This window comes from Lycorma delicatula, chromosome 5 (genome assembly GCF_047948215.1).
Source record: "Lycorma delicatula isolate Av1 chromosome 5, ASM4794821v1, whole genome shotgun sequence".
NCBI classification, from domain to species: Eukaryota; Metazoa; Arthropoda; class Insecta; order Hemiptera; family Fulgoridae; genus Lycorma; species Lycorma delicatula.
The window spans coordinates 70,975,208-71,001,581 of record NC_134459.1 but is presented as its reverse complement, the minus strand read 5'-3'; the positions used below and the strand labels follow the sequence as shown (position 1 = coordinate 71,001,581).

Sequence of the window (26,374 nt, the reverse complement as noted above, 5' to 3'; positions counted from 1 at the left end):
ACGTTCCATCAGTTCAAATGTTTTTTTCTTTTACTTTCTTAGATGTGATAAAACTTAATTGCAGCATACTGCTAAATTTTTAAGGAGGCTGGTTAAAAATTTGTTACACTGGACGCTAAAACAACAAAAATAATGACAACAGCACTAATAGCTCAGGAATACTACCTTTGTATAGATAAAGATTTTTTGATTAGAATTACAAACTTTGTTGTGGTTAAAAGTTCAAATGTTAAAATTAGTCCATTTTAAAAATAATCATGTTATTCAATTTTCAGTGCCAATCTCTTGAATAACAAAATGTTACAACCATTAAAAATAAAATATCTGCCTAAGACGATAATTTTCTTCAGATATTTATAATCTAGAGAGATAAAATAATAATGAAAAATCTTTATTATTATGATTAGAATAATAAAAACCATTATTGAATATTGCTTTTCTGATAATAAAGAAACTTGTTTTCCAAGTGAAAAGATTTCTTTTAAACTAGTAAACATTTTTTTTCAGCCAGTTTATTATTTTGTTCTGCTGCAATTTAATTCAAAATAAAGTGTTAATTGGGTTTATAAAATGAATTGGTTCAGTTGAACATAGCACAGTTAACTGACAAGAATAATGTGATTGACATTACTAGATTGTTACAAAATCCCTCGTGTAAATAAATTAAATACATATACAAGTAAATACATATCAAAGAAACTATTCTTTTCAACCAGAAAAATATTAATATTCAGGTTCTTTAAAAATAATTATTTATTTAACATTCAGTTAAGAGAGCCCAACCAACCCAATAATGCACTTACTTTCTATTTCGAACACTAATATGGATTCCTTTCCTCTAATTGTACTTGATGGTGCCAAAGAAATTCGCATGAATAGTTATCTGATAAATTTCTCGCTGTATCACTTTTTCGACGAAGCTTACTTTTTATTACTCCCCACAGTCTTTCAACAGTTTGAGTAAGTGGGCCAATAATTGGATCTGTAACATTTTGAGAGTGGATAACATGTTCTAAACATAATTACGATTCAAATTTCATATCCCATTGTAGGCTGGCCACTGATCAGAAATAATTAAGGAACCTGGTGCGATAAAATTGCAGTTAATTTCTAAATAAAGTTGCTGGGCTGAATGTCTTTGAAATCAGGTGATCTTGGAGGCCAAAACTGAAAAGCCAGGTCTTCATTCCTGATGCATCCTATCCGTTTTTGAGGTAGAGATTCATTGTATCTTCAGTTAGTTGAGGGAAAAACCAGTTTTCCAGCATGACCTGGTATGTTATCCCAGGAACCGTGTATTCAGCAAAAAAGAATGGTTTATAAACCTTTGTTTGCGATAGGACACAAAACATAACTTGGGGTCTTTCTCATGTTGCAGTGTGCCATGGGGATTTTGTAGACCCCATATGTGAACATTGTGTCAATTCACTTTTCCACTGAGATGGAACGTAGTTTCATCTCTAAAAATTAAATACAGAAGAAAAGCGTCATCCTGCATGTTTTCAAGTATTTGATCGCAAAATTCAACTTGCTTAGGTTTGTCACCTCTGCAAAGAGCTGTAGAAGTTGTAGGCAGTATGGCTTGAAAAGTAAATGACCCCTCAAAGCACACCAGACACTTGGTTGAGGTATTCCAAGTTCCCTGCTTGCTCTATGGGTTGACTTTCTAGGGTTTCGTACAAAACTTGCTTCAATTTGTCTCATGTTCTCCTCTGCCACACGCGGTCGGCCCATGTTCTTGCCTTTACAGTCACCTTGTTTGTTCAAACTGGTGAAACCAACAATATATGCTCTTTCTTGCAGGAGGGTCAATTGGAGACGAAACGCATACTGCACTCCAGTTGCCGATTGAGATTTTCTGTACTCAAGAACACAGAAAACCTTGTATTGCACTCTTGTATTTTACTCACAACTGATGCAAATGTTAAATAATGGCAGCGCAAGCACTCTAGCGGTCCTTTACACAACTATATGTGCTCTAGCGATGTTATTCAAAACGTTCGGACCTACTCTCTTAATTACTATGTAGATTAGTCAGATATAATGAATGTATAGTTCAGGAAATGATGTAGTTACTAAATTGAGTCCATCATTTAGGATTCCCCTTATATTGTGGACATAGCAATTAACATTTTGAATCAATCACTTGTGTACTGTTAATGATATAGTTAGCCAAATAGAACTAAATTTTATCTTATCTAACAACATCCAATTCTTTTGTTGTTATTTTGGATTATGTACATATATGATTGTTACTATGAAAGTTTTCAATGTTGTTTATACATTAATATAAATAAATGTTTATTTACATAAAATAAATAAAACACAGAGTACTCCGATAAAAAAAAAACAAGAAACTTGTTTGAAATTAATCAACAAAATCAAAGAAGTTGATCCATAAGCAAAAATGCCTGGCAATTAATTGCATAACTTTCCTGGTTACACCAGTCAAGTTATATAATTCAATCACTTTTAAGCTCTATTTATATCTTTATGATAAAATTATGAAGGATAATTAAATATAAATATTAAATTTTAGGATATAAATATGATAGAAATAATTTCTTTTTAAATTCTTTTCATATTTTTATGAACAAATATTTATATATAATTTTACAATACTAATTAAATAAATAAATACAAAAAAATGATTATTTCTATACTTGTTAATATAAAATTACTCGTTTGATTATAATTAAATCTTTTCATTTTAATGTGCTATCTTTCAATATGCTCAAAAAAAATAAAAGCAATATTAACTAACATTTTTAATATACGAGTATTAGCGCCACAATTTTGAAAAATTATTATCATGACTTTTAAAAAATTTGGGGCTCATGCATAAGGGGGCTCTTTTAATGATTAAAATATCCACTAAATTGGTTTTAAATAAATTTAAATTAAAAAAAAGAAATTGATGTTTTTTTAAATTTGGGAGATCCCTTGGGGGGGGGGGGGGGGTATTAAGTTATTTTAGTGACTTTATTGTTTAAAAAAATATGTTCTGAGCATTAAAGATTTGAAATTGCAAAAATATTTTTTTTCATTTTGGGGCCTTCCATATTCAAGGGGAAGCATTTGGGTAAATGAACACTAAATTACACTTTAATAATATGTTTTTAGTTATTAAAATAACACCAAATCCGCTAAAATTACTGAAAAGATGAGTGAAATATGGTTAAAAAATGAAATTAAAACATTATCCAATAAAAAGAATAATTTGAATATACAATTATATATTAGGCATTCAGATTTGATTTTTGGATTGGAATACATAATTTTCACGAAATATGATATTTTCAGTTGTAAAATTAATAGAATTATGAATAATAAATATATTAATATGAACGGGAAAGTAAATAATCTAATGGATGATAACGCAATGATGTAATTTATGATAATACAATAGTTCAGGAACATAAATTCGGAGCAGACGTGGTCTACACTACTAATATAGAATTTAATGATAATGAAATCAACATAATTAAACATGCATATAAATCTAATTTACCAACTTTAAATAAAAACAAAATTATCAAAAATACAGTTATAGATGTAGAAAACAATATATTCAAAATTGACAACATAAATAATCAAAATATATTGAGATGTCAGTCTGTAAATGTTACTAATAATATTAAAAATAATAAAATAAATTATCAACATAAACACATAAATAATAATTATCATATACATAAGAACATAAATAACAAATTAAAAGAAAATGATTCATTTATAGTTAAATCCGACAAGACATGTTGGTGATTATTAATAATAATATATATATATATATATATTGAAAAAATAATAATTTATAGAAAAAAAATTAATTTAAAGAAATTAAGGATCCCACTAGAAAAATTAAAAAAAGGATATTTAAAACATTAAAAAATGCAAATATATTTTTAAAGATGAACATATTAAGCAAAACTTTAAATTAATTAATACAAAGGCTCCTAGTTTGAAAGCACTACCTAAAATCCACAAAACAGATATTCCCATTAGACCTTTAATAAATTATATTAACTCACCAATTTATTCACTAAGTAAATTTTTAGCCAATACTCTTAAAGAACATACTGAAATCGATAATAAATATAATTTAAAAAACGGGTATGAATTAGTAGATATAATTAATGACAAAAACATAAAAAACACAACAAAACTCATAACATTGGATATAAAAGATAGGTACCGTAATATCGATACAAACAGAACCATCGATATAATTAAAACACCTTAAAAAAATCAAAAAGAGGTAGCAATATAATAAATGAAATAATGGTATTACTGGATTTATGCATTATATATAACTATTTTGAATTTAATGATAAATATTACATAGAAGAAAAAAGGTCTTACTGTGGGTTTACCACTTTCAACAATATTAGCTAATATATTTATGTAACATTTAGAGAATAATAATATACATAATAATATTTAAGGATCATCATAAATTATTATATAAAAGATACGTGGATGACATATTGATTATTTATAATGAACAATACAATAATGAGGAAAAAAAATATTCAGTACAATGAATTCTATAAACATCCATATCAAATTTACTTTATCTCGTGAAAACAATAATAGCATAAATTTTTTGAACTTAAAAATTAACAAAAATTACAGTAATAATAATATAGAAATTGACATTTTTAGGAAAACCACCAAGCAAGACACATTAATGCATTGCAGTTCATTCATCCTTTGAAACAAAAAATGGCTACATTTAATGCTTTAATATATAGAGCTCTAAAATATTTAAAAAAAACGATAATAAAAAATGAATTAAATACCATTACACATAACCAGTGGATATAATAAAAACTTAATAGATAAACCAAAATAATAATTATGCTAAGTTTGAATATAATATAAATTATAAAAAATTCAAAATATTTAAATCATTTGAGCTAAGAACTGCGTACATAACTAATTACAAAATAATAAAATACATAAATAATGTGGATCCTGCAAAAACAATAAAAAATAATAACAAAGTTAGTTTAGGAAAACATGGAATATATAGTTTGAAGTGCGTAGATTGTGATTTAAAATACATCGGCATGACCAACAGATAATTTTCAATAACAAAAGAGCATCTAAATTGTATAACAAAGGTCATACACATAAATCAAATTTTGCCAATTATAAATAATAACCATAATTATGATCCAGACAAATTTATTAACATACTTGATTACTCTATCATATATTAATACAAATATTTTAGAAAAAACCATAAATATTTAAATAATAAATTAATAAACAAACAGATAAAATTTGATAACGATATTTTATACAGGCAGGTATTAAATAATAGTAGTAATAGATTATGTTGACCAAACTGATCCACATTCACAGTTGAGACCAACAAATTGACAGGACGTTTATGTTGACATAATTTTATAACATACGACAACCAACTGTTATGTTTTAAGCAAATATCATGATGTTTTATAATTTACATGTGAAGTTTTAATTACTATTACAAAGAGGACGAATGAGAGTTCCTGAAGATGGAATTTAATTCCAAATGTGCTTGGATGCTTCGAATTCAATTGTTGGTAAGGGGTTTTTTGTGTATTAACTTTAATTATATACTTATATCAACGGGCCATGCTTAAAAAAATTATTATATAGTTACCCACTATAGCTGTAGCAGCATATACTGCTATAGCTGGGAAAGTAATAAGCAAGTTATAAAATATATTCTATGAGGCTTCCTTTTGAGAGACGATCTGCAATTGCACGAAATTGCTTCTGAAAATTATTTTGGTTCTATTATGAGCACACTTACACATCTACTGCTTTTATTCCAAACCTTCTTCAAGCTTTTTGTTTTAAAAATACTTTTACTCATTTAATGATATTGTTTAATGATACAAGATTCAAAATAAACTCAAGTTAAAGATGAATGAAGGCATTCTCCCATTGCTGTGTTACTGCAAAAAAAAGTAACACAGCAAGTATAAATTGATTAGACTGTTATTTTGGTCATCAATAATTTTTATTCATAAAATTGTATTAGTGTTTAAAGCAACAAAATTACCCTCCTAAGGGGATGTGGCTGAAAGGTTTTTTTTTATAGTTTAATTGCATGTAATGCAACTATATGCAAACTATATATACATTTCTGGAATTTTTTTGAAATTGTTTCCTGAAGGAGTATGAGTGTATTTTAGTACATAAATGGAGGAAAGTTTTTTGCAGTATATTTTGAGTTGATTAATTTCAATAATCTTTTTTTTCAACCATAGTTTTTTGTTAATAATGTACTGCACCCATCCTAAATAAAGACATTCCCAATCTCCCAAGGATTTGTGGGAGGATGGACACCCTGCCTGGAGGTGTCTTGAAGTAATATTTTGGGTGGTTTGACTTTTTTGTAGTGTTTCCATAGTAGACTGTTCTATACTCAATGTCCACCCTTTCTCTTATCTTTTTGATCCCTTCTTTCCTGAAATGTTCTGTGGTAAGGACATGTAGTGGAGTTATTGTTGCTCAAAATGTGTGTATGGTGGAAGCATTCTGTCTGCAGATTTGTTCAAAGACAGTTTCTATGTGGTATCGATACAAAAATCAATCAACTTAGATGAGGGTGCTTATCAGTAAGGCCAGGCTTTACCAAATCTTCGTTAAATATTTATAAAAAAATTACATGAACTATTTGGTTTCATTATTCACAAGCCAACAGTGATTTTATAAATTCGGAGTTACTAGGGGCAGCTAGTTCAACAGAAATACATTAGGATAGAAATCCCTTTTAATTTTAGTATTTTGTGTAATAAATGTAAATTATAAAAAGTTCTGTGTATAGTTTGTCAAAATATATCTTATTATTGAAAAATCATGGAGTATGTAATTATAAAATTTTATTATTATTCAGAATGTGTTGGTAATGGAATTGAATCCTCATACTTTACAATTCACATTAATAATTCAAATTCATTAGGAATTACCTAATTAGAATATAAGGTAATTGATTCTTAACCTGAATCTATATTTTACATGTCACTCATATTATAACATACTTTAACCTTGTTTTATGTAATAGAAATGTAAAAATAAGATTTCTATCAGCAGACATAATTGTAGAAAAAGTTAGATAAAACATAAGGAATAGATTTGAAATATTTTGATTATTCCCTGATATATAGTAAATCTATATAACCTCTGTAATTTTAACACTGTAACGCACATACTTATTTTAGTAGATTTTCAAGTATCTGGCCTGGTTTTCAGTAGGACTAAAATAGTCCTACTCAAAAAAAAATGTATACTATAAAGGCAGTGATATATAAAAGTACACCAGAAAGTATATTACAATAGGTAGTGAATTGGAAAATACAGATTCCATCTTAGCAGATTAATTTCAACAGTTACAAAATCCTATTGAACTTTTAAAAAAGTTATTTTTCGGATAAAAACTGAAATGGTCAGATTTTCAGACTACCATGTCGCTAAAAAAAAGATAATTAAAAAAATTTGTGTTATAAAATCTCATAGTTTTAAATGAGATGATATAGTGGTAATATAAAAAACTATTAACATTAATACATCATAACAGTACAAACTAAAATGCAACCATTTTAATACAACTAAAATGTACCACGCTGATTCTTATGCAACTAGATTAGAACTTAATAATATTTATATCAAAATTATTTTGGTTAATAATAATTACAATATATATATATATTACTTTTCCAGCTATATGTATAAGAAAAGTGTGGTAATCATGTCAAAAATGGGGTATTGGGTTTTTAACAAATCATTCAATATCGCAAAAAAATCAATTTCGATTTTCTTCAGTAACATTTTAGAGAAAACTTTATTAGAGCAAATTTGTTTTCAATTAGAGCATATTTATTAAAATGAATATATAAATAATACAAAAAAAAAAATTCAAAAAATCAACTCTTGCTTCTTAAAATTAAAATATATGTTTTTTGTTCTTTTGCACTATCACCCTTTAGCTTAAATATATTTCAAAATTTTTTTGAAATTTTATACTTCATATATAGAGGTATCAAAAATGTCTACATGTTTTTAAAATTGTAGACACTGGAACTAAAATGCAGAAAAGATTTTTGAAAATGTTTGTTTTCTTATTTTAGCCTTTACTGAATGGGGTGTTATAATTTAGAGAAAACTTTACAAAGAAATTTGTTAATCTTAACTTATGTATGAATATTTTTAGAAAAATTTCTTATTAGTTTTTCCACCTTTAAAAAATATTATTCTGTTTTTTATATTTTTTGGCTCTAACTTTTAATTTTTATTATTAGTAGTCAGGAAAGCATGCAATACTTTGCCAACTTTTTTTAAAAGACATAAAAAACAAATTTCCTAGGTATAATCTTATAGTTTAGCCTGACAGCAGCATGTCAAAAATCAATAATTACGTAATTGGCAGGCTTGTTAAAGAGTTATATCAAAGAAGTAATGGCATTTTTTTAAAGGATCACATTTCACAAATGTAAAACAGAGAACAAATTAACTAATAAGATTGTAAGACTGAAAAATATTGGCTGTAAGACTCATTCTTTTTTGTATAACTCAATAGAATACTTCAGCTTATGAATTTTTAATAAATTGCTCAATCAATTAAAAGACCTTCCAACCAATCTATTTAAAATAAAATTTAAAAAATTTCTTTTACAAAAACATATTACTCCGTTGGTGAGTTTTTAAATAATATTAATTGAACAATTTTTTTAAACATGAACATAACTGTAACATGTACATAATAATGCAAACTTCTTGTGACTACAGTTATCAGCATAGTGAATGGTATGCCAACATACTTTTAATTCCAGCATACATATATATTTAAAATTAACTTACCCAATTGTTGATGAATTAAGAATAAATAAAATTATTAACTTTAGTTGAGAAAAAGTCAGTTGGAGACAAGTAATGAAAGTCTAACACAAGGAAAGTGTCAACTCAACATTGTATAGATGGGAAAAGTATTATGAGTTTTTAACCTGTCAAAGGTGGATTAAATCCATTTACTGGACAATGTAACTTATGACAATGTAACTTATAACAATGACAAAAGTACTGTAACATTTTATCGAAAACTTTGTTTTTCTCTTATACTATTAATTTCTGATGGATATATTAACTTCGGTGTACTCCAAATACTTGAGGAATGAGTTACTGCAATCTTTACAGGTGGCTAATTGCTATCTATTATCAGGTTTTTATTTAAAGAAACATTTTTAAAACTAGCCACAAAGCAGTAGCTTTGAACACTTTTGAAAATTGTTTACATAGCTCATCAGACCTTTTTTTTTACTTTATTTTCTGGAGCGTTTGGATTAGTTCCTTTGTAAAATTCTACTAATAAGTTCATAGCTTCATTTCCAAAAACATTTCCAGTTATAGGAGTTGGATTAGGATATAGTTTACTTGTATTCAGTACGGAAAAACAACCGCCAAATCTGTCATTAGCACAACCGTATGTAATACTGGCTACTTGTAACGAATGAAGAGCAGATGCACACATTATACATGGTTCAACAGTTACAACCACATGAGTATTATGAAAGACAGATTTCCAATTATCTTTATATAATGATATTATATTATCAATGCAATTGATTTCAGCATGACGTGTCGCATTACGTGTCTCATTGACTGTATTACTACCTTGAGCAATTATTTCATCGTTATATATAAATATACATCCTACAGGAACTTCTCCTTTCTTTAATGCTTCTTCGGCAAGTTGCAATGCTTTTCTCATCCATTTCTCCATCTAGGATTTTTCTGAAATATATAAAATACTTAAGTAAAATTAATAATTACTTTTAATCCTTAAATGTAATAATTATATGCAAATACATTTTACATTTTTATATGCATGTGTATATGTATGAAAATTCATGTCTTTAATTGTTCATTTTAAACAGCTATAAAAGAGTGTCATAAAATGTAATGAATCAGTTTAAAATCATCTACAATTGTATTAGTAGTAGCTCATTAAACGTTTTAAACATGAAGATATTATAGTGCTTAATAATTCATTTGTATATAAACAACAGAAGAAAGATTCTTATAGTTATATATTACAAAGATGTAGATTAAATTTTTTAATTATAATATTTTATACTGTAAATTTTGTTCCCAATTTTCTTAAATATAATTTATAATGTAATTATATTTATTTATATTTTTACATGACTGACCAAAAAGTAATGTAATGTTTTTAGGGTGTACATATGTGTATGTTTGTTCCATGTAGCAGCTCAATGGCTGAACCGATTTAGATGTATGACCCGAAGTTGGAATTCTTACGTTACTGGGAGTGTCATAGGTAGTACATACATGCAGTAGTGGAGATTTACCAGTTGAAGCACAAACTTTAATAAATTGAATTATGAACTGTGAGCCTTGATCACTGTGTTAGCTGGGTTTGAACTGAATGATTTAAATTAACCGAATGAATAATATTACAGGATAAGAGAATTAAATTTATGTTAAATAAAATAAAATAAATTTAAAAAAATTCTGTTTACTAATAATAGGGCTTCATTCATGTGGGGACTGCAGTGTGGTGATGCGAGCAACTTGTGTGTGGCTAGATCAATATCACAATCAACTAGTAACAAACTGGGTGCCCCCTGGGGTGCTGTTTTGGAGGTGCAGTGGGGTGCTCTTATAATATCTCTGCAAACAATCATCTGATTTTCAAAATTCAAACGGGGTATTTGTTCATAGGTTGAAGGCTAACTTTGCATGTATCAGGTACACTCTCAATCTAACAGATCATGGTTATTCAGAAATGTTGTTATATCTTCCCAACCAGTCTTCAAATTTTCAAAATTCAAATGGGGTATTTGCTAGTATAATACAAAATCACAATGAAACCAAACCAGAACAAAAATTATTATAACTGATGTACTCAAAAATGAACCTTATTTAACACTGCATAGCATAAATGTACTGTTTATAAAGCTATATCTGTTACTAGAAATTAATGTGAAAGCATATTCTTAGATAAAACTTTATCCATAGATTTAGTGATGACAAAAAAGATGTAATTCATCAAATTATAATAATAATAATATTTATACCAATTTAAATAATGTTCTTCAATGTGTCGCATGGTAGTTCTTATTAACACAAATTATTACAAATATAAATAAAACTCATAATCATAAAATATATCTCTGAATTATTATTAACTTTTATAACTTTTCAAGTGCATAAGGTATGATTTACATTATCAATTTTTTAAATTGTCACAACTTTTAGTTATAAAAAGGTGTCATTTATTAATATGATCTATATATTTTCATTTATGTTAATGACAATAAAACTGCATATGTTTTTGAGATTTTTTTTTTTGGTCCAAAATAAAGAGTAATGAATTTAGGGTGTATGTATGTATTTTTGTTCCACTGTAGCAGCTCAACAGCTGAACTGGTTTAGATGTGTGTCCCTACATTGGAATCTTTATGTTACCAGGAGTGTCATAGACTATATGAATATGTATGTATATTTAAATAAATTTCAAAAATTTGAAAAAAAAATTATACTATATACAAATACTATAAACAAAATTGTCACCTGCACACTCTTTAATTATCCTCCTACATTAATAATTATGTTATATTAAAGAGCAATGTTTGTCAGCAATTATTTTTGCAGTTGTGTTTTTAATTTTTAATATTTATCTCTTGTTAATTAAATTTAAAGTTTCATTTATTAAAACATATAGTACATAATACAAGATAACACAAAAACAACTTTAAATTTAAAAACCATACAGATATTATTATCGGGATTCACAGAATTCATTAAGTATTTCATTTTATAATAAGCAAATAAAGTTGTGTTAAGTAACTCATTACACAGCATGTGTTTCAATGTTGTAAACACATCTGCATTGCAAAACGCCAAATTTCTTCTCCATTAACAATACTCATAATTTTAATACTATTATATTAAGGAACTTCCTAGTAGATGTATTATTTACTCTAGGCACTAAAATTTTATTGAGACCAGTTATTTTATTTGCCATAAAAAAATCATTATTGTTGTTGTGGAACAGGTTAAAAAGAGCTTGTAAGTTTTCTTAAGAAATTAATGTTTGTATTATGAGATTGGTTTTCTGCAATCTACCATTTAATGCATATTACATAAATGTTTCCACTAACAATATTGACTATACAAACTTACTATTGTGCATAAAGTTATTGATGCAAATATGGTACCTTGTTATCAATTCTGTTAAATCAGGTAGGGAAAAGAAGCATATTCCTGGGAAATGTAATATTTAGAGATAAATCAACATTCCAAATAAGCAGTAAGGTGAATATCCATAACTGCAGAATCTAGGCTAGTAATAAAATATGTGAATCTTTGAAGGATTATGATGGGCCAAAATTCAATGTGTTTTGGTCCCTTCAAAAAATTAAAGTGCCTGTTCTTTTTAGACGAGAAAACCATCAGTAGTAACATATATCAGAATAATCTTGAAATGTTTCTAATTCAATTAAACAAAGATGATGAGAATACTTTTACTGTCAGCAAGATGATACAACATTGTGCTGCCACAGTGAGCTCTGGAATTTTCTTGAAACCACTTCCCAGGGTACTGGATCAGTTGAACAGGACTACCTTATTCCCCAGATTTTATATGACTGGATTTTTTTAATAGGTTCGAGTTTAAATGTATGTTCTATTCTTTCTTGCCAATGTCATAGAGCTCTGAACTCTGAAATTGCTGCAGTGGTAGCAGAAAGATACTACATTTGTTAAACCTAGTTTGGCAAGAAATTGATATAAGATGAAATATCTGTTGTATCACCAATGATGCTCACATTTAATAAAAATTACTGTTTTATACAAAATTATATTTTTCTGCAAGGTGACACCTCAACTGGTTTTTTAAGTTTTTTCTATAAGCTTTCAAAGTTGTCAGTTCCTTTCTGGGTTAACCTATACAATTAAATATGATGACAAATGACAAAATGGCAGTGTGTGTGTGTGTGTGTGAGTGTGTGTGTGTGTGCGTGTGTATTACTCTGTAATAGAAAAAATGGGACATCAAAATAAGTAGCCTAATAAGACAGATTTTGAAATAAAATTTAGTGGTGGATGGCTGCTGTGGCCGACTGCAATCTAGCAAAAAATCTCACTAATTGTGCTTGCATGCTGTTAAAGGATGTTTACAGTTGACTACCTCTTGCTTAGTCAGAAGAAGATACTACAAGTTTATAAATTTTGTTTTCAACAGGGTGTTGGTTTCTGAAAGAAATAAAATAAAAAATAAATAGTCATCCCCAAACATTTATAGTAAAAATAACATAAATTGAAGAAATAAGTGTTGATAAAATACCTCTTAACAACACTGTAAACCAAATATTATGTCTGAGTATGGAATCTGTGAATAATGCATTACATAACTAATACCTCACAAACAGAAGGTGAGACTGTGCCAGACTTTTCCACCACATCTAAACCAAGTAGCACATAAGCTGAAACATCTTGAGAATAGCAAATCTATGCAAATTGAGATTATTTAAAAGAATTCCTTAGTAATAAAAAATGAATCTGGATGGAAAGTAAGCTTATGTGGTACTTCGTTTTGGATGTGTGTAGCAAATTCTGTTTGTTTATAAAATAAAAAGAATTTAAATTAAATGATAAAATGAAGCCATGAAGCCTCTTGAAGCCATGTTGATAAATGGTTTTAAATTTAAACATGTTGGATGCAATTATCCTTTGGAAGGGTAGCACATACTTATGTCATTTAGTAGCCAGTATTCCAAAGCAGATGATACCACTTAAATTAACCAAAAACCAGGTAAATTAATATGGAATAAATAAAATACCAATAATGTAAACAAAAAAATATAATACATAAATGATAAAGTGCACCCACACAGACACACAATAATTCAGTAATAAAAACAGAACATTAACTGACTGGGAACAGGAGAGTATTCACTGAAATTAATCCTAATGACTGGGCATTTCATATATTTTTCACTAATAGTAACTGTTTAATTGTAATTATTTCAATTTTTTATGAAAAAATTAAAGATTTCAACCATTTAATCAATTTTAAATTAAACTAATAATTATTTAACTTCACAACAACTTGTTTATGATTTTCTATGAAATTGTAATAGAAAAAATTTTAGATGTAAAAAGTTATTTTCAAATACATAGTCTGGTACATAGTACCAGAAAACCTGATTTTTACTAAAATTATTTATTACTTACAAAAATGTAATTATAACATGACCTAAGGATCTAAAATGAACCTAATTTTTCATAATATATTTATCATTTAATAAAGGAAATGAGCCACGTACTCATAAAATGATTGGATTTTATGAAGTTCAGAATTAAAATAATCAAATTTAGCACTCTGCTATTTGCAAAGCAATATTCTCTCTGCTAGACTACAAATCATAGACTGAAGTCTGGATGATAATCAATTGGAAGACCTAGCAAAGATTTTCTCTGGCTTTCATCAATGCCGCTGAGAATTCAGCTTCCTGTAGTTTGGGATGAGAAAGAATTGCACCTTGGTGGACTACACAGATGCCTTTAATTAAAGAGTATGTGAACCATCTCAGGAGAGCTGCTCAGTGGAAGAGTGATCTTGAATGGCAAGTGGTTTTGGCAGATGGCTATTGAAGGGAGAGATATGAATATTTTCATTTAGTCAGGATATCAAAAAGGGATTCTTGGCGTTCTTTTGTTAGAGAGCAAGGAAATAAGGATCCTTGGGGGTCTTGTGTATAAAATCCTAGGGCATAAGCATAAGAAAAATATTCTTTTGTCAGCTCTTTTGATCCAACAGGGTGTTGTTTCCAATAAAGCTGAGGTTTTAAATATTCTTCGAATAATTTATTGCCAGATAATGTTGTGACTAATGAAACCTAGTATCATGTGCGAGTCTGACAGGAAGTTGCTGCTTTTCGCTCTGATGTTTTATCTGTGGAAATTACAGACAAAGGTATGTCTCTGCAGTTCTGATAGATAATTTGCAGTTCTGGTAGGAATAAAGCTCCGGGTTTCAATGGAATCAGGTGGAGATCCTTGTCCATTCTGTTTGAATTTGTGTTTGTACTTTGACTAGAATTTTTAATAGAATGCTCTTTGCTGACTATTTCGCTGTTTGCTGGAAAAAAGGAGTTCTAAAATTATTGTTTAAAGGCGGTAACAAGGACCCTGCTGTGAGCTTCTCGTTAGGCCTTTAATGCTCCTGCCAGTTATTGGAAGGTTTTTTGAGAAGGTTATCTTCTTCATATTACTGATAGATTGAATTCTAGAAAATTGTTGATGGATGATCAGTATGGATTTTACCCAGACATGGGCATGGAAAATGCTATTCTTAAGGTTATGAACATTGTTTTTTTAGTGAGCCTGAGTTTGTTTTAGGTATCTTTTTGAACATATCAGGGGCTTTTCAGATTCAAAGAATGAGATTGAATTCAGGGCAGCTCAGACTTGCAAGATACTCCAGTTGTGGAGTTTGCAACATAAGATGGTGTTTAGCCCAGAGAAAACAATGATGATGTTGCTCAAGGGCAGACTAGCTGTTACACGATGACCTTGTGTATCAGTAGCAGGTCTCGAATTAGATATGTCCTGCTGCAGAAGTATATAGGTGTAATCATTGATGAGAATCTTCAATTCAATACATATGATGCCAAAACCGCTTGTAATGCTTTATTTGGTGTTTGAATAGCAGTTCACTCTGATTGGGGGATTAATTTAAGAAACATTCGTGTTCTATATAAGGGTGTGTGCGAAGCCATAATGTTGTATCCTGCACCTGCCTGAACTCATCAAATGAGGTACAAATGTTATAAGAATATTTTGTTGAGGCCCAGCGTTTCCTATTTTTGTCTGTGATTGGTGCCTATAGGAACGTTTCTCAAGAGATGGTCCTTGTTATTTCTGGTATTAAGTCCATTGATATCCTTGTAACTGAACGCCAATTACACTATGGTGACAAGAAGATTGGCCAACTTACCTATGGGCACATAAAAGAAATAGACAACCAAGGTTTTCATTTATGGCAGGTCAGGTGGACTGAAGCGTCTGATGGCTGTTTTACATGTGGTATTTTTCCTAGGCAGGTAGTTAGTGAATTTCTTTCGATCAGCATATTATACAGCTTTTTCTGGACATGGTGCTTTTCAAAATAAGTTGACCAGATTTGGTTTGATTAATTCAGGCTCGTGTCAGGAGTGTAGGGCCATTGATGATGTGCGTCATTTCTAATATGTCTGCCCCCAGGTATGAAGCTGAATGTACCACAATTACTACAGAGTTTATAAAGATCAATTCTGGTTTTGATTGTTTTGAATTGTCTTTGCTGTGATCAACACTTGTTTTGTTGGTAAAAGGATAGTATTTCTAAGGAATCAAGTAATGATTTGATTACATAGTTTAATTGAAGTTAAATATAGAAAAGTTTTTGTGTGAAACCTTTGGTGTTGGGGGAATCAAGCTTCTGTGAATCAGTTAATTGATATTCAAGGGTTGCAAGTTATGGTAGGTAGTCATGGTTGAAATAGGCCATGCGAAGGTGATATTAGTTTGAGTAAATACATGGATGGAAATTAACCTTTGAGTTTAAATTAAACTTATTATCTAAAATGTATTTGAGTCTATATCTGGCGTTTTGTTTGTCAATGAAATGACCCGAAATAGCATCCTGGCATCCTGGCATCCTGACAGAGGTCAAACTGATGACTGTGTTATGTTATCAAGTTTAGACGGTCTGAAAGACAACCTCTTTTAAAGCCAATCAGGGCTAAAAATGGAGGAATGGAGGGAGTGGTGTGGTGCCTGGAATCATCATCATAAGGTCTTCCCCTACAGGGGTCAAGATGTAAAACCTTAGAACAACATGTCATAAGGACATCCTAAATATGTATGTATGTACGTATACTTTCCTATGAATAATTTCATTACTGAAAAGCTTAATGCATGTAACATTTATTTATATTTTTATTACAAAAAATTCTACAAAAAATGTAATAAGCAAATGAGAATGATATGAGTATGGTATGGTGCTATAAAACACCATACCTGCTAAGTTTGATATTTCTGGTTAAGTGTACATATTATGCAGTGATATTGTTTTAAAATGTGATTTTTCCTGTAGTGTTTAAAAGTAGTTTGTAGTTTGCTTATAGTTAATTTTCTTTTAAAATGTAGACTTCTTTTTGTAAATTTTAAAGTAAATTTCTGTTCAACTTAAAGACCAGCTTGGCTGGCTTTCTTTGAAGCTAACAACTCTTGTACTTTTTTGATTTATTGTACCTGAAATATCTGTTACTTCATCCATTAAAATGAAAATTATAATATTTATTTTCTTCTCTACATACACTTTCTTTCAGATTTATTAAACTTTCTGATAAATTCACTGAAAAAACTAATAAATAGTATTTAGTCCAATAAATTTATTTTCAGTATTTAAATTATTAGAAATTATTTCTTTAAAAACATCTTACTTTACAAAAACAGTTTTTAGACTGTTTTGGGAGGAAGAATTTTCTTTTTAAGAACTATCCAAGAGATAGATTCATTTCATAAGCTTGGAATCTACTAATAGTAAGTATGATTTTTGCTAGTCTGCTATGTAATACAAAAACTCAGTTAATATATAAATCATAAAAATTTAACAGAATACAGTACTAAATTATACTATTCATCATGTGCATTGGTATACATACTGTATTCTGCTTTTTATAAGTTGTGGTAAAAAAGAGAGAAAAAAATATTGGAATATTATCTACAATAAATAATGTCCCTTTTAAGAGGTTTTTATTACCTTATGCTTGGTGCTTGAGAATTGCTTGGGAATTGAAAAACATTCCATCAAATAAGGATCTGTAAAATAGAGGTGTAAATTAATCTGTACTAATATAGTAAAATCTGTTTTATTATATTTATAACCTTTCAAGTAGTCTATAAATTGGTGCTATTTAGAGCTAGAAATATTAACTAAGAGTAAAATACTGTACAAAAATAAACTAATATGAAGCCCATAAAATGTTTTAAGATTTGAATAAGATCATTGAGAGCATAGCTCACATGATGTTTACAATGAGTTAAATGTTATAAACAGATAAGTAATACATATAAGAATTTACTGACCAGTTATGTAAAATATTTTATTAAATCAAAATTATTTAAATGCTGTAATGTTATATGTAACCAATCTTTATTACTGGCCGGATTACGAGGACTTGGATGTGAAATGTAAACCACCTGAAAATGATCAAAAATACAACTTTATTTGAAAAAGTGAAAAAAGTATGTTTTAAAATTTAAATGATATCTGATTTTGATAAGTCAACACATTGCAGTTAGCTGTCATGAAAAGAATCCTTTGATGCTGCATGTCATAGAGGTTAAAGTCCTATTACAGCACAGTTATTCTAAAACATGCAAGAACCAATGGCTCTTCCTTGATTGAAAAATCTATGTAGGCATTCTTAACTCTAGTAATTCATGGACCCCTGCATAATTTAAAAATCTACTAAGATTCAATTAATTCGACTAGCTATTCAACACGTAGAATTTATTGTGTAAATAACTGGTTTTTTATTACCATATATCATCGTCAACATAATGACATATACTAATCAGTTTTCATTCAAAAAATAAATAAACATAATATGTGTAATAGATAAAAGTTTCTAGGATAGGATACATTTCATTTCTGTCACACAAAAGTCCATTTAAAAAACTAATGTACTCATGTACAATAAACCAGCAGGATTGCAACTTGTGCATAAAACTACTGTAGTTTTATGGAAAAAAAATGGGTACAGATTGTTTTATAGAAATGAATGTCAAATACTTTTTTGAAAATTACTTGGCAAGTGAATCGTTAATCTATTGATGGAAAGGCATGGCACATGGATAGTGAAATAACAGCTTCAACATAGAAGGGATTGCTATTTCTCTGAAACCATGTCAAGTTGATAATAAAAAGTTTATTATAGAAATAGATGTTTAACAGAACTGACATTTCAGTTTGGTTCTGCATATTTCTTTTCCCCCCCTGCTTCCTGGAGCTGAATACACATTAAAGCATCACAGAGCTCCGGGAAGTATCTTCACCTCTAATTGTGAGGGCAGGTAGCCAGGCCCGGCTATGCCGTTCCCAGCCACCCCACCTCCACAACCACGTCTTTGTCCTTTGTGCCTGCTTCTAACAGGGATAACCCCAACGAGAACCCCTTCTGGGTCTCAGTCTTAATAGCTCACGGAATTGAGAGTTCCTGACCTTCATTGCCGCCGCCCATCCTTGTAACACGTTCCCACGGGCAGACGATGACTCCAGCTGAGGCTGTCTCTCACCCCTTCACTTTCCTTTCTTTTTCTTTTAGTATCCCCGACACAAACATTGCAATTGTGTGAAAAATCTCTGCACTAGCCAACATGGTCTCTACTATGGACTCTACATCGATTGCTCCCATGTTCGCGACACACCCTCGCCTCTGCACCTCCTACCTTGGGGACTGGAATACCACGTGCTCAAGTGTGTCAGGATCCCCACAATAAAGGGAATAAGTGCAGTTGGGATCCTTCACCCTCCTCTAGCCGCACAGGTAGCTCCTAAAGACCCCATGCCCTGTCAAGAATTGTGTAAGCCAGAAGTTGGTCTCACCAACCTCCTCCCGACCCACACCTTGAACCGGGGTATCAACCAATGTGTCCACCTGCCCTTGGTGGACACATCCCATCTGCATTGCCAACCATGAATTAAAACAGTCTGTGATTCCTCTCTGGATTCGCCGTTATACCTTAGAGCACGTTGTTTGGCTAGTTGCTGCAGAGGTGGAATTCCCACCACAACCATTACTGCCTCCGTTGATACAGAGGTGTACACTGAGAGGGTTCTGCATATTAAACAATATTGTCAGCACAAGGAAATAAAATTTTAATTTCATAATACTTAAGAAATAATGTTCAGTTTCAGAAACTGCTAATGTTAAATCATTCACTTGATAGTTTTGTTAGGAACTTAATCTGAATTTAAAAAACTAATAATTGCTTTTTTGAAGCTAAATAAAATAAGTGATAATTAAGTTAAATAAGTGTTAATGTATTTATAGAAAAAAATATATATATGTTATTACATTTGTGCTTACCTTTATATCTGTAACATTTTTATTTTTTAATAGAGATACTACTCTTCTTTCAGCAAATCTTCCAATAGCAATTACATATTTAACTTGCAAGTGTGCTAATATTTCTAGCAAACTCTCATTACATATATTCTGAATTAATTTTTGATCACTTGACTAGAATAAAACAAATAAATATAATTAATATGTAAAAATGTAATAAAAAATACTAAGTGTTGAGTATCTTTAACCTACCCAACAATTAAAGAAATTCTTATTGTTAAATACAGAATAGCTCACAAATGAGACGAAGAATGGTCATTTTTTAATACAGTCAACAAAGTTTTTATTTTTCATTATAAAGATTTATAATCACCTTTAAAATATTATTTTCAGCAAATTATCTTAGTTACATCATTACAGTCCAATTTTAAACATATTGGAAATTATCTTCTTGAGATGTAATAAACAATTTTATTGACTTCAGTATATTGAAAAAGATATTTCTTAACTTATGGGATGAGATGCGTTAATTTTGTTTCACATATTCTTCAGATTTTCTAATATACTTTCGACTTTAAGATTACTTGACAGTAATCTGTTACTGCTTTCAGAGTCAAGATTTTTTAAGCTATGTACTTTTTGTGGTTAAACCATAAACTATAGCCCAAATATCAAAAATCACTTGAGAAAAGAAAATAAATTTGGGGAAAAGAGACCAAACTTTAGAGAGAATTATTAGTGAGAAGTGTTCCCAACTCTATTTTTTTTCAAGCTCTAAATATTATGCTTGTCTTGGTTCAGAAAAAGATAGTTCATAGCAAACAATAGTGTCAGCAATCTAACAAGTAATTTGTGACAATCTCACAGAGTTCAAAGGGAAATAGATTATTGAATAATAGAAAATTGTCTACACCATCTATCTGGACAATAGTGTATGTCAATTAGTTGATAAACAAAACAATCACAAGTACAAGGGTAAACATACAGGGTTTTTATTTTCTTTGAAGATTATAGACCCAATGATCCATATCCTTGAAACAACGGACTAAACATACCTGTGGGTATACCATTCTCTGAGTCTTCTTTCTTCTACCTGATTGGAAATAATTTTTCATTATTATCTTTATTTGTTTGTACATCTTACAGTGTTTCCATATAACTGTCTATACTCTACTTAATCTCTTATATTCTGCCTATCAGAAGTAGAAGTTCCACTTCTCCTACATGCACTCTATAAAATTTCTTTCTATACTTCTGTAACTTTAAAAATGAGGAATAAAAAATGTATTAAATATTTTTTGTATAATAAAATTATGTAGGATGTTTAAAAATAGATACTGTTCACTCATGGAAAGCAGAACAATTTAAAACCTGAAGTTCAAGTGTCATAAGGGCAGAATGGGTTTGCTTTGCATTTTCATCCTTCTAACCGAGTAAATTTCTTTGAGCTACATTAATTTCTGCAATTAAACAAGATATTTTAACTTGTAACGCATATGCCCATTGCTGTGTGGCTTGTTGTAGTTAATTGTTGAGTTGGGCAGTTTGACAAGTTAATAATGAGCATATAAAGTTTTTTAGGGTTACTGCTTTGACTAAATGAATATCAAGCAGGTTTTTTCATAATCCTGATGCAGAAAACTTTCAGAAAGTACGTTCAGTGTGGTTTCTTGTTTTCAAATATTTTACATTAAAAAAAAAAAAAACATACAGGTACACTTTGTAATTTAATGTTACTGACTGCTATTTTCAAAACACTGGTGTTAAAGAAGTTAACTGATGGTTGTCAGTGTTTGTACTGCATAGCAGGTTGTAACAATTAGTTAACTAGTATTGTTTGAAGGTAAATGAATGAATATATTGATAATCCTCTAATGTAATGATTAGAGTTCTATTTATAACAATATTATATTAAAAAGTAAACATATACGTACAAGGAATATCGCATTATAATTCAAATTATGCAGATTCCTTTAAATTCTCCCAAGATTAATACTAAAAAAAATGCCAGAAGGTTTTTTATAAGACCTATATCTTCATAAATGCGTGTTGAAAAAATACATTAGCGGAAAGGGCAAAAAAATCCACATTGTAAACATGTATAATTTATTGGGAAAAAGAGTGGTGAACAATGAATGTCATCACATTCCCAATATTTAATTAGAAATTCCTTTGTAGCTTCTCTAATTTAAAATTATGTTAAAAACATGGGGAAAAAAATATATATATATATATATATATATATATATTTACCTTCAAGTCAGCTGGAGTAATATTTTTTCCAGTTGATGATAACAATACAAGAGGAAAGTAATTATGCAGAAAGGAATTACTGAAAAATGTGTTTGGATTATTGTTACTTAAGTGTTGAGCAAGAGACCAAAATCGTTTACCACTAACTTCAACACGTTTACAATCAAATCCTTTAACTCTCTTATTAGGATGTTGTCTATGAGGTTCTGTTATGTTACCAGATAATTTTAACCAATTTTTCACTGTATTGATATCACCGAATGGTACCTGTCAATTAAAAATACAGAATAAATTAATTTCACAGAACGTACTTTGATGTAATGGAATATGTTTGAAATATAATTGTATAAAAAACTGTTAAGAAAATATTAATCATAACATTGAAGCAAATATATAAACATTTATAAAAACTTTTATTGGCTTTTGATAATGTAATATGTTTTTTTTTATTTTAACTGAGGGATGAAAATGAAAATTGAAATAAAGAGACTGCATAAACTTGAAAATACAGAGCTTATCAGCAGGTTAATAAATTATAAACCAATTAAACAAGTTTCTCACTTTCAGTATCTAAATTATGATGTTAGTAATGCAGTGGCGGCTCTTGTAGAGGCACTGTGGAACTGCAGCACCCCCTATTTCCACTTGATATTATTGTAACATTTAATAGAATGAGTTCTTTTAATTTAATTTTTTCTTCATACTTGTACAATATATAATCCTTAAGCTTAATGTCAGTAGTCATTCCCCAGTTTATGAAAAAGATACAAAAATCTTTGTATGGAACTATGCACTTCACAGTTACAGCAGCATGGTGTTTGGCTGTTGTGTGTATGCGCACATAGGGAACTATACACATGGCTGCGAGGGAGAGAGTACTGTCACTCCTGCAGTGCTGGTGAAAGGTAGGTTTTTTTTTACTCTGCATGTGTAGGGAATGCTCCTTGTTCGTACCCTTTTCTAGTTTTGTCGATGGAAGGAATGTGAAAGCAGTTTAGTTGTTTTTTCAGTAGTGATCAGAAGATGGCAGAAAGCAAGGGCTCTTTGATTGCCAAATCTGTCCATAAACATGCTGGAAGGATGAAAGAGAAGGTAATTAGTAAAAACTAATTATATATATTTCTGTATACATAGAAATTTAAATTAAGCACCATTGGACTATAGTGTTTTTAAGTGGACATTTTATTAAGTTATTATCTAATAATACTAAAGACTATTATTATCTATTCAGTTAAACCAAATACGGTTTTTAAGCACAATGTCCTTAAAATATGTGTACCATATTCTTGAATGTGATAAAGTGTAGAATTAGATTATTATCCTGCTTCCAGTTATTCTATTTGATTCATTTATTCGGTTCTTTTATTTTATAGAAAACTTTAACCATGGCTTTGAAAAGGTCCAGAAAAACATTTTCTAGAATAGCACCTCCACTAATTTAGATACACTGTACTAATGTAAAAGATAATAAGTATTTACAAGATTTTTATCAAATTTCTGGTAAACTGTTCAAGCTGTTTCTTGGTTGAACTGAGAAGGAAAGACAAATTAAATTTTATATTATTCACTATGCCATATTTTATATAAATATCATTAAATTTATATTATTCACTTATAAACATACATTCTTGGATTTTTCTATATCTATAGGTGAAGGTTTTCAGTGGGCAGTAAAACTGGGAAGTTAAACATTAAATTGATGATATACAGCTGTAAACCAATGCCAATTTCCACAAAAAATGGCTAAAAGGACATGTCTTTGGGAAGGGTATGGAAATGTTGTAAATGTAATATAAGACTGGAACACGTTGAACTCTAACTTGTAATTAATAAATGCAGTAAATTCTGTATGTTAGTAATTAAAACACATATATTTGAAAATTGGATTAAACTGTGTTTTGTGGTGTTACGTGGCCATACTTCAAGTTGAATGATTATTGCAATGCACTATACTATATAAGTTCCAGTCTTTTTATTTTCATGTTTATATACACATAGTGGTATTTTCTTTATTTCAGATATTCTTTTTTTGTCAGGTTTATTTTTTTAACATAAGATTTTCATAGTTTAATATTTAAAAATTTCTAAAAATTACTTTACCCTTTAATTAGTTGTTCTCTAATGAAATGGATTTAATTTGTAATGGTAGTAATGTATTTTTGTGTGATAGTGTTATCAATTTTTGTATTGGGCAACAGGTATATTTTTTCCAGTAATCCTTTTTTTTTACAGTAAAGTTGTACGATTAGTAGAGTGCATTCTTTACACATGAAGAATTATAAAACTTAAAAACTATACACGTACATTCAGAATAATTACTCATTTCTTAAATGATGACATTAAAGATTGAAAAAATAGGAATGGGATATTCTCACCCCAGTTTGCATCATTCCCCAAGGTCCTGGATTCATTCCCAAAAAAAGCAATTGTTTTTTTTCATTGCAAAATTTATTAACAAAATTTGAGTGTACTTCAAATGCATATTCTAAAGGATTATAAATATACTCAACAGGAGGGTTCAATTTAACTTCAATGTTTTCCGAAGTTAATTTTAATACCAGCTTTTTTTCAATTTCCAAAATTTTCTGGGAAAAAGAATTTGTAAAATCAGGATTTAAATTCTCTTCCAAATCAGAAGAAAAATATTTTGACTGCACAGAGTAATCAACACTCATGCTGAAACGTAATTAAACACTTAAAGAAAAGTAGTCATAACTTTTGACGCTGAAGTAATAACGATAGATTCTTAAACTTAATTTTTTTGTAAGTAGCGAGATTATATACAGGTTAGGAAAACTTGTACGAGAGAGAATATTAAATACACATAAAGGAACGCACTAGTTCTATAGTCGAACAAAAATAAACTGCAACATTCAAATGTATTAAAAAACGTATTCACAGACTATAAGGGCTGCAACCATTTTTTCGAATCAACACATTTATATTAAGCGAATTTACGACAAAATTCGACACACGCATACAACTAGCGAAAATATCGAACGTGTATACATTGATACGTTTATGAAGTCGATAGTCGATCTGTTCTACGTTACGTTTCGTTTGAGAACAAGGCGATTACTAGTTATTCCCGTAAAGTTATAGAACTTCGTAGTTCACTCTAACCTACTCAGTTCTATTGTAGTAATACTTGTACCTAATATTCTTTTTGTTTATTCTAAGTGGTATTGCGGATTTCTTTTCAAACATATGTAATACCTTAGCTCAATACATCTTACCTTTGTTCATTTTTTACCACTGAGCTGATATTTAAAGAGATATTTTAATTTCTTTCATAGAGTAAACCATTCATTTTAACTATGCCAATATTAGGGAATTTATTCTTTTTATATTTTGTACTTCTTATGTGTACTTTTTTTACTTCCTTGTAAAGTACAAGGAAAACAGTGTAATCGCGAAAAATTTCGGTTACCAGATTTCAACGGAAATATTCATTTGACTATCCATCCCAACCCCGTAGGGGTTGGTCACAAGGCGACTCCCGCCTTGTGACGCTTCCGGTCCCCACCCCTACACTGTTCATAACACTGATGGGCTTTAACGCGAGTCGTCTTTTGCCCTCTAACTTTTTACATCTCATAGTAATGAGTCAGGCCTCGTTTGGATGCCACCGATGTAAATACCTCAGTAGATATTTACATCGATGATTTTCAAACTCAGCTTTTGAGATGCCGCTACACCCCACGGCTGCATGAAATCCATGCCCTCAGCAGTGCAAATCCATTTTAATCATTCCTGAATCCATTTTGACTAGTTTCGGCTTGACGTCAGTACGTACGTACGTACCACGCATAACTCAAAAACGATTAGCTGTAGAATGTTGAAATTTTGGATTTGGACTGTTGTAACATTTAGTGGTGCACTCCTCTTTTGATTGCAATCGACTGGACTAAAAGTGTACAAAAAAGCCCAAAATCCAAAAATTTTCTTAACTGCAGTAATAAGCTCTCATTGAGAACTTTTCA

The 26,374-nt window shown here is 29.6% G+C and overlaps 2 protein-coding genes across 2 annotated transcripts; both read right to left on the bottom strand.

Annotated features, from left to right (window-relative positions):
- Positions 1 to 7,708: 7,708 nt before the first annotated feature.
- Positions 7,709 to 9,775, bottom strand: LOC142325073 (tRNA-specific adenosine deaminase 2). Its single transcript, XM_075366398.1, has one exon. The coding sequence runs from the start codon at positions 9,773 to 9,775 to the stop codon at positions 9,296 to 9,298; it is 480 nt and encodes a 159-aa protein (XP_075222513.1). The 3' UTR covers positions 7,709 to 9,295.
- A 3,393-nt stretch (positions 9,776 to 13,168) lies between these two features.
- Positions 13,169 to 25,390, bottom strand: Smug (Single-strand-selective monofunctional uracil-DNA glycosylase). Its single transcript, XM_075366396.1, has 5 exons — positions 24,767 to 25,390; positions 22,392 to 22,658; positions 20,160 to 20,312; positions 18,154 to 18,267; positions 13,169 to 13,272 (listed from the first exon to the last, which is right to left on the bottom strand). The coding sequence occupies exons 1-4, from the start codon at positions 25,064 to 25,066 to the stop codon at positions 18,157 to 18,159; spliced, it is 831 nt and encodes a 276-aa protein (XP_075222511.1). The 5' UTR covers positions 25,067 to 25,390; the 3' UTR covers positions 13,169 to 13,272; positions 18,154 to 18,156.
- Positions 25,391 to 26,374: the final 984 nt, after the last annotated feature.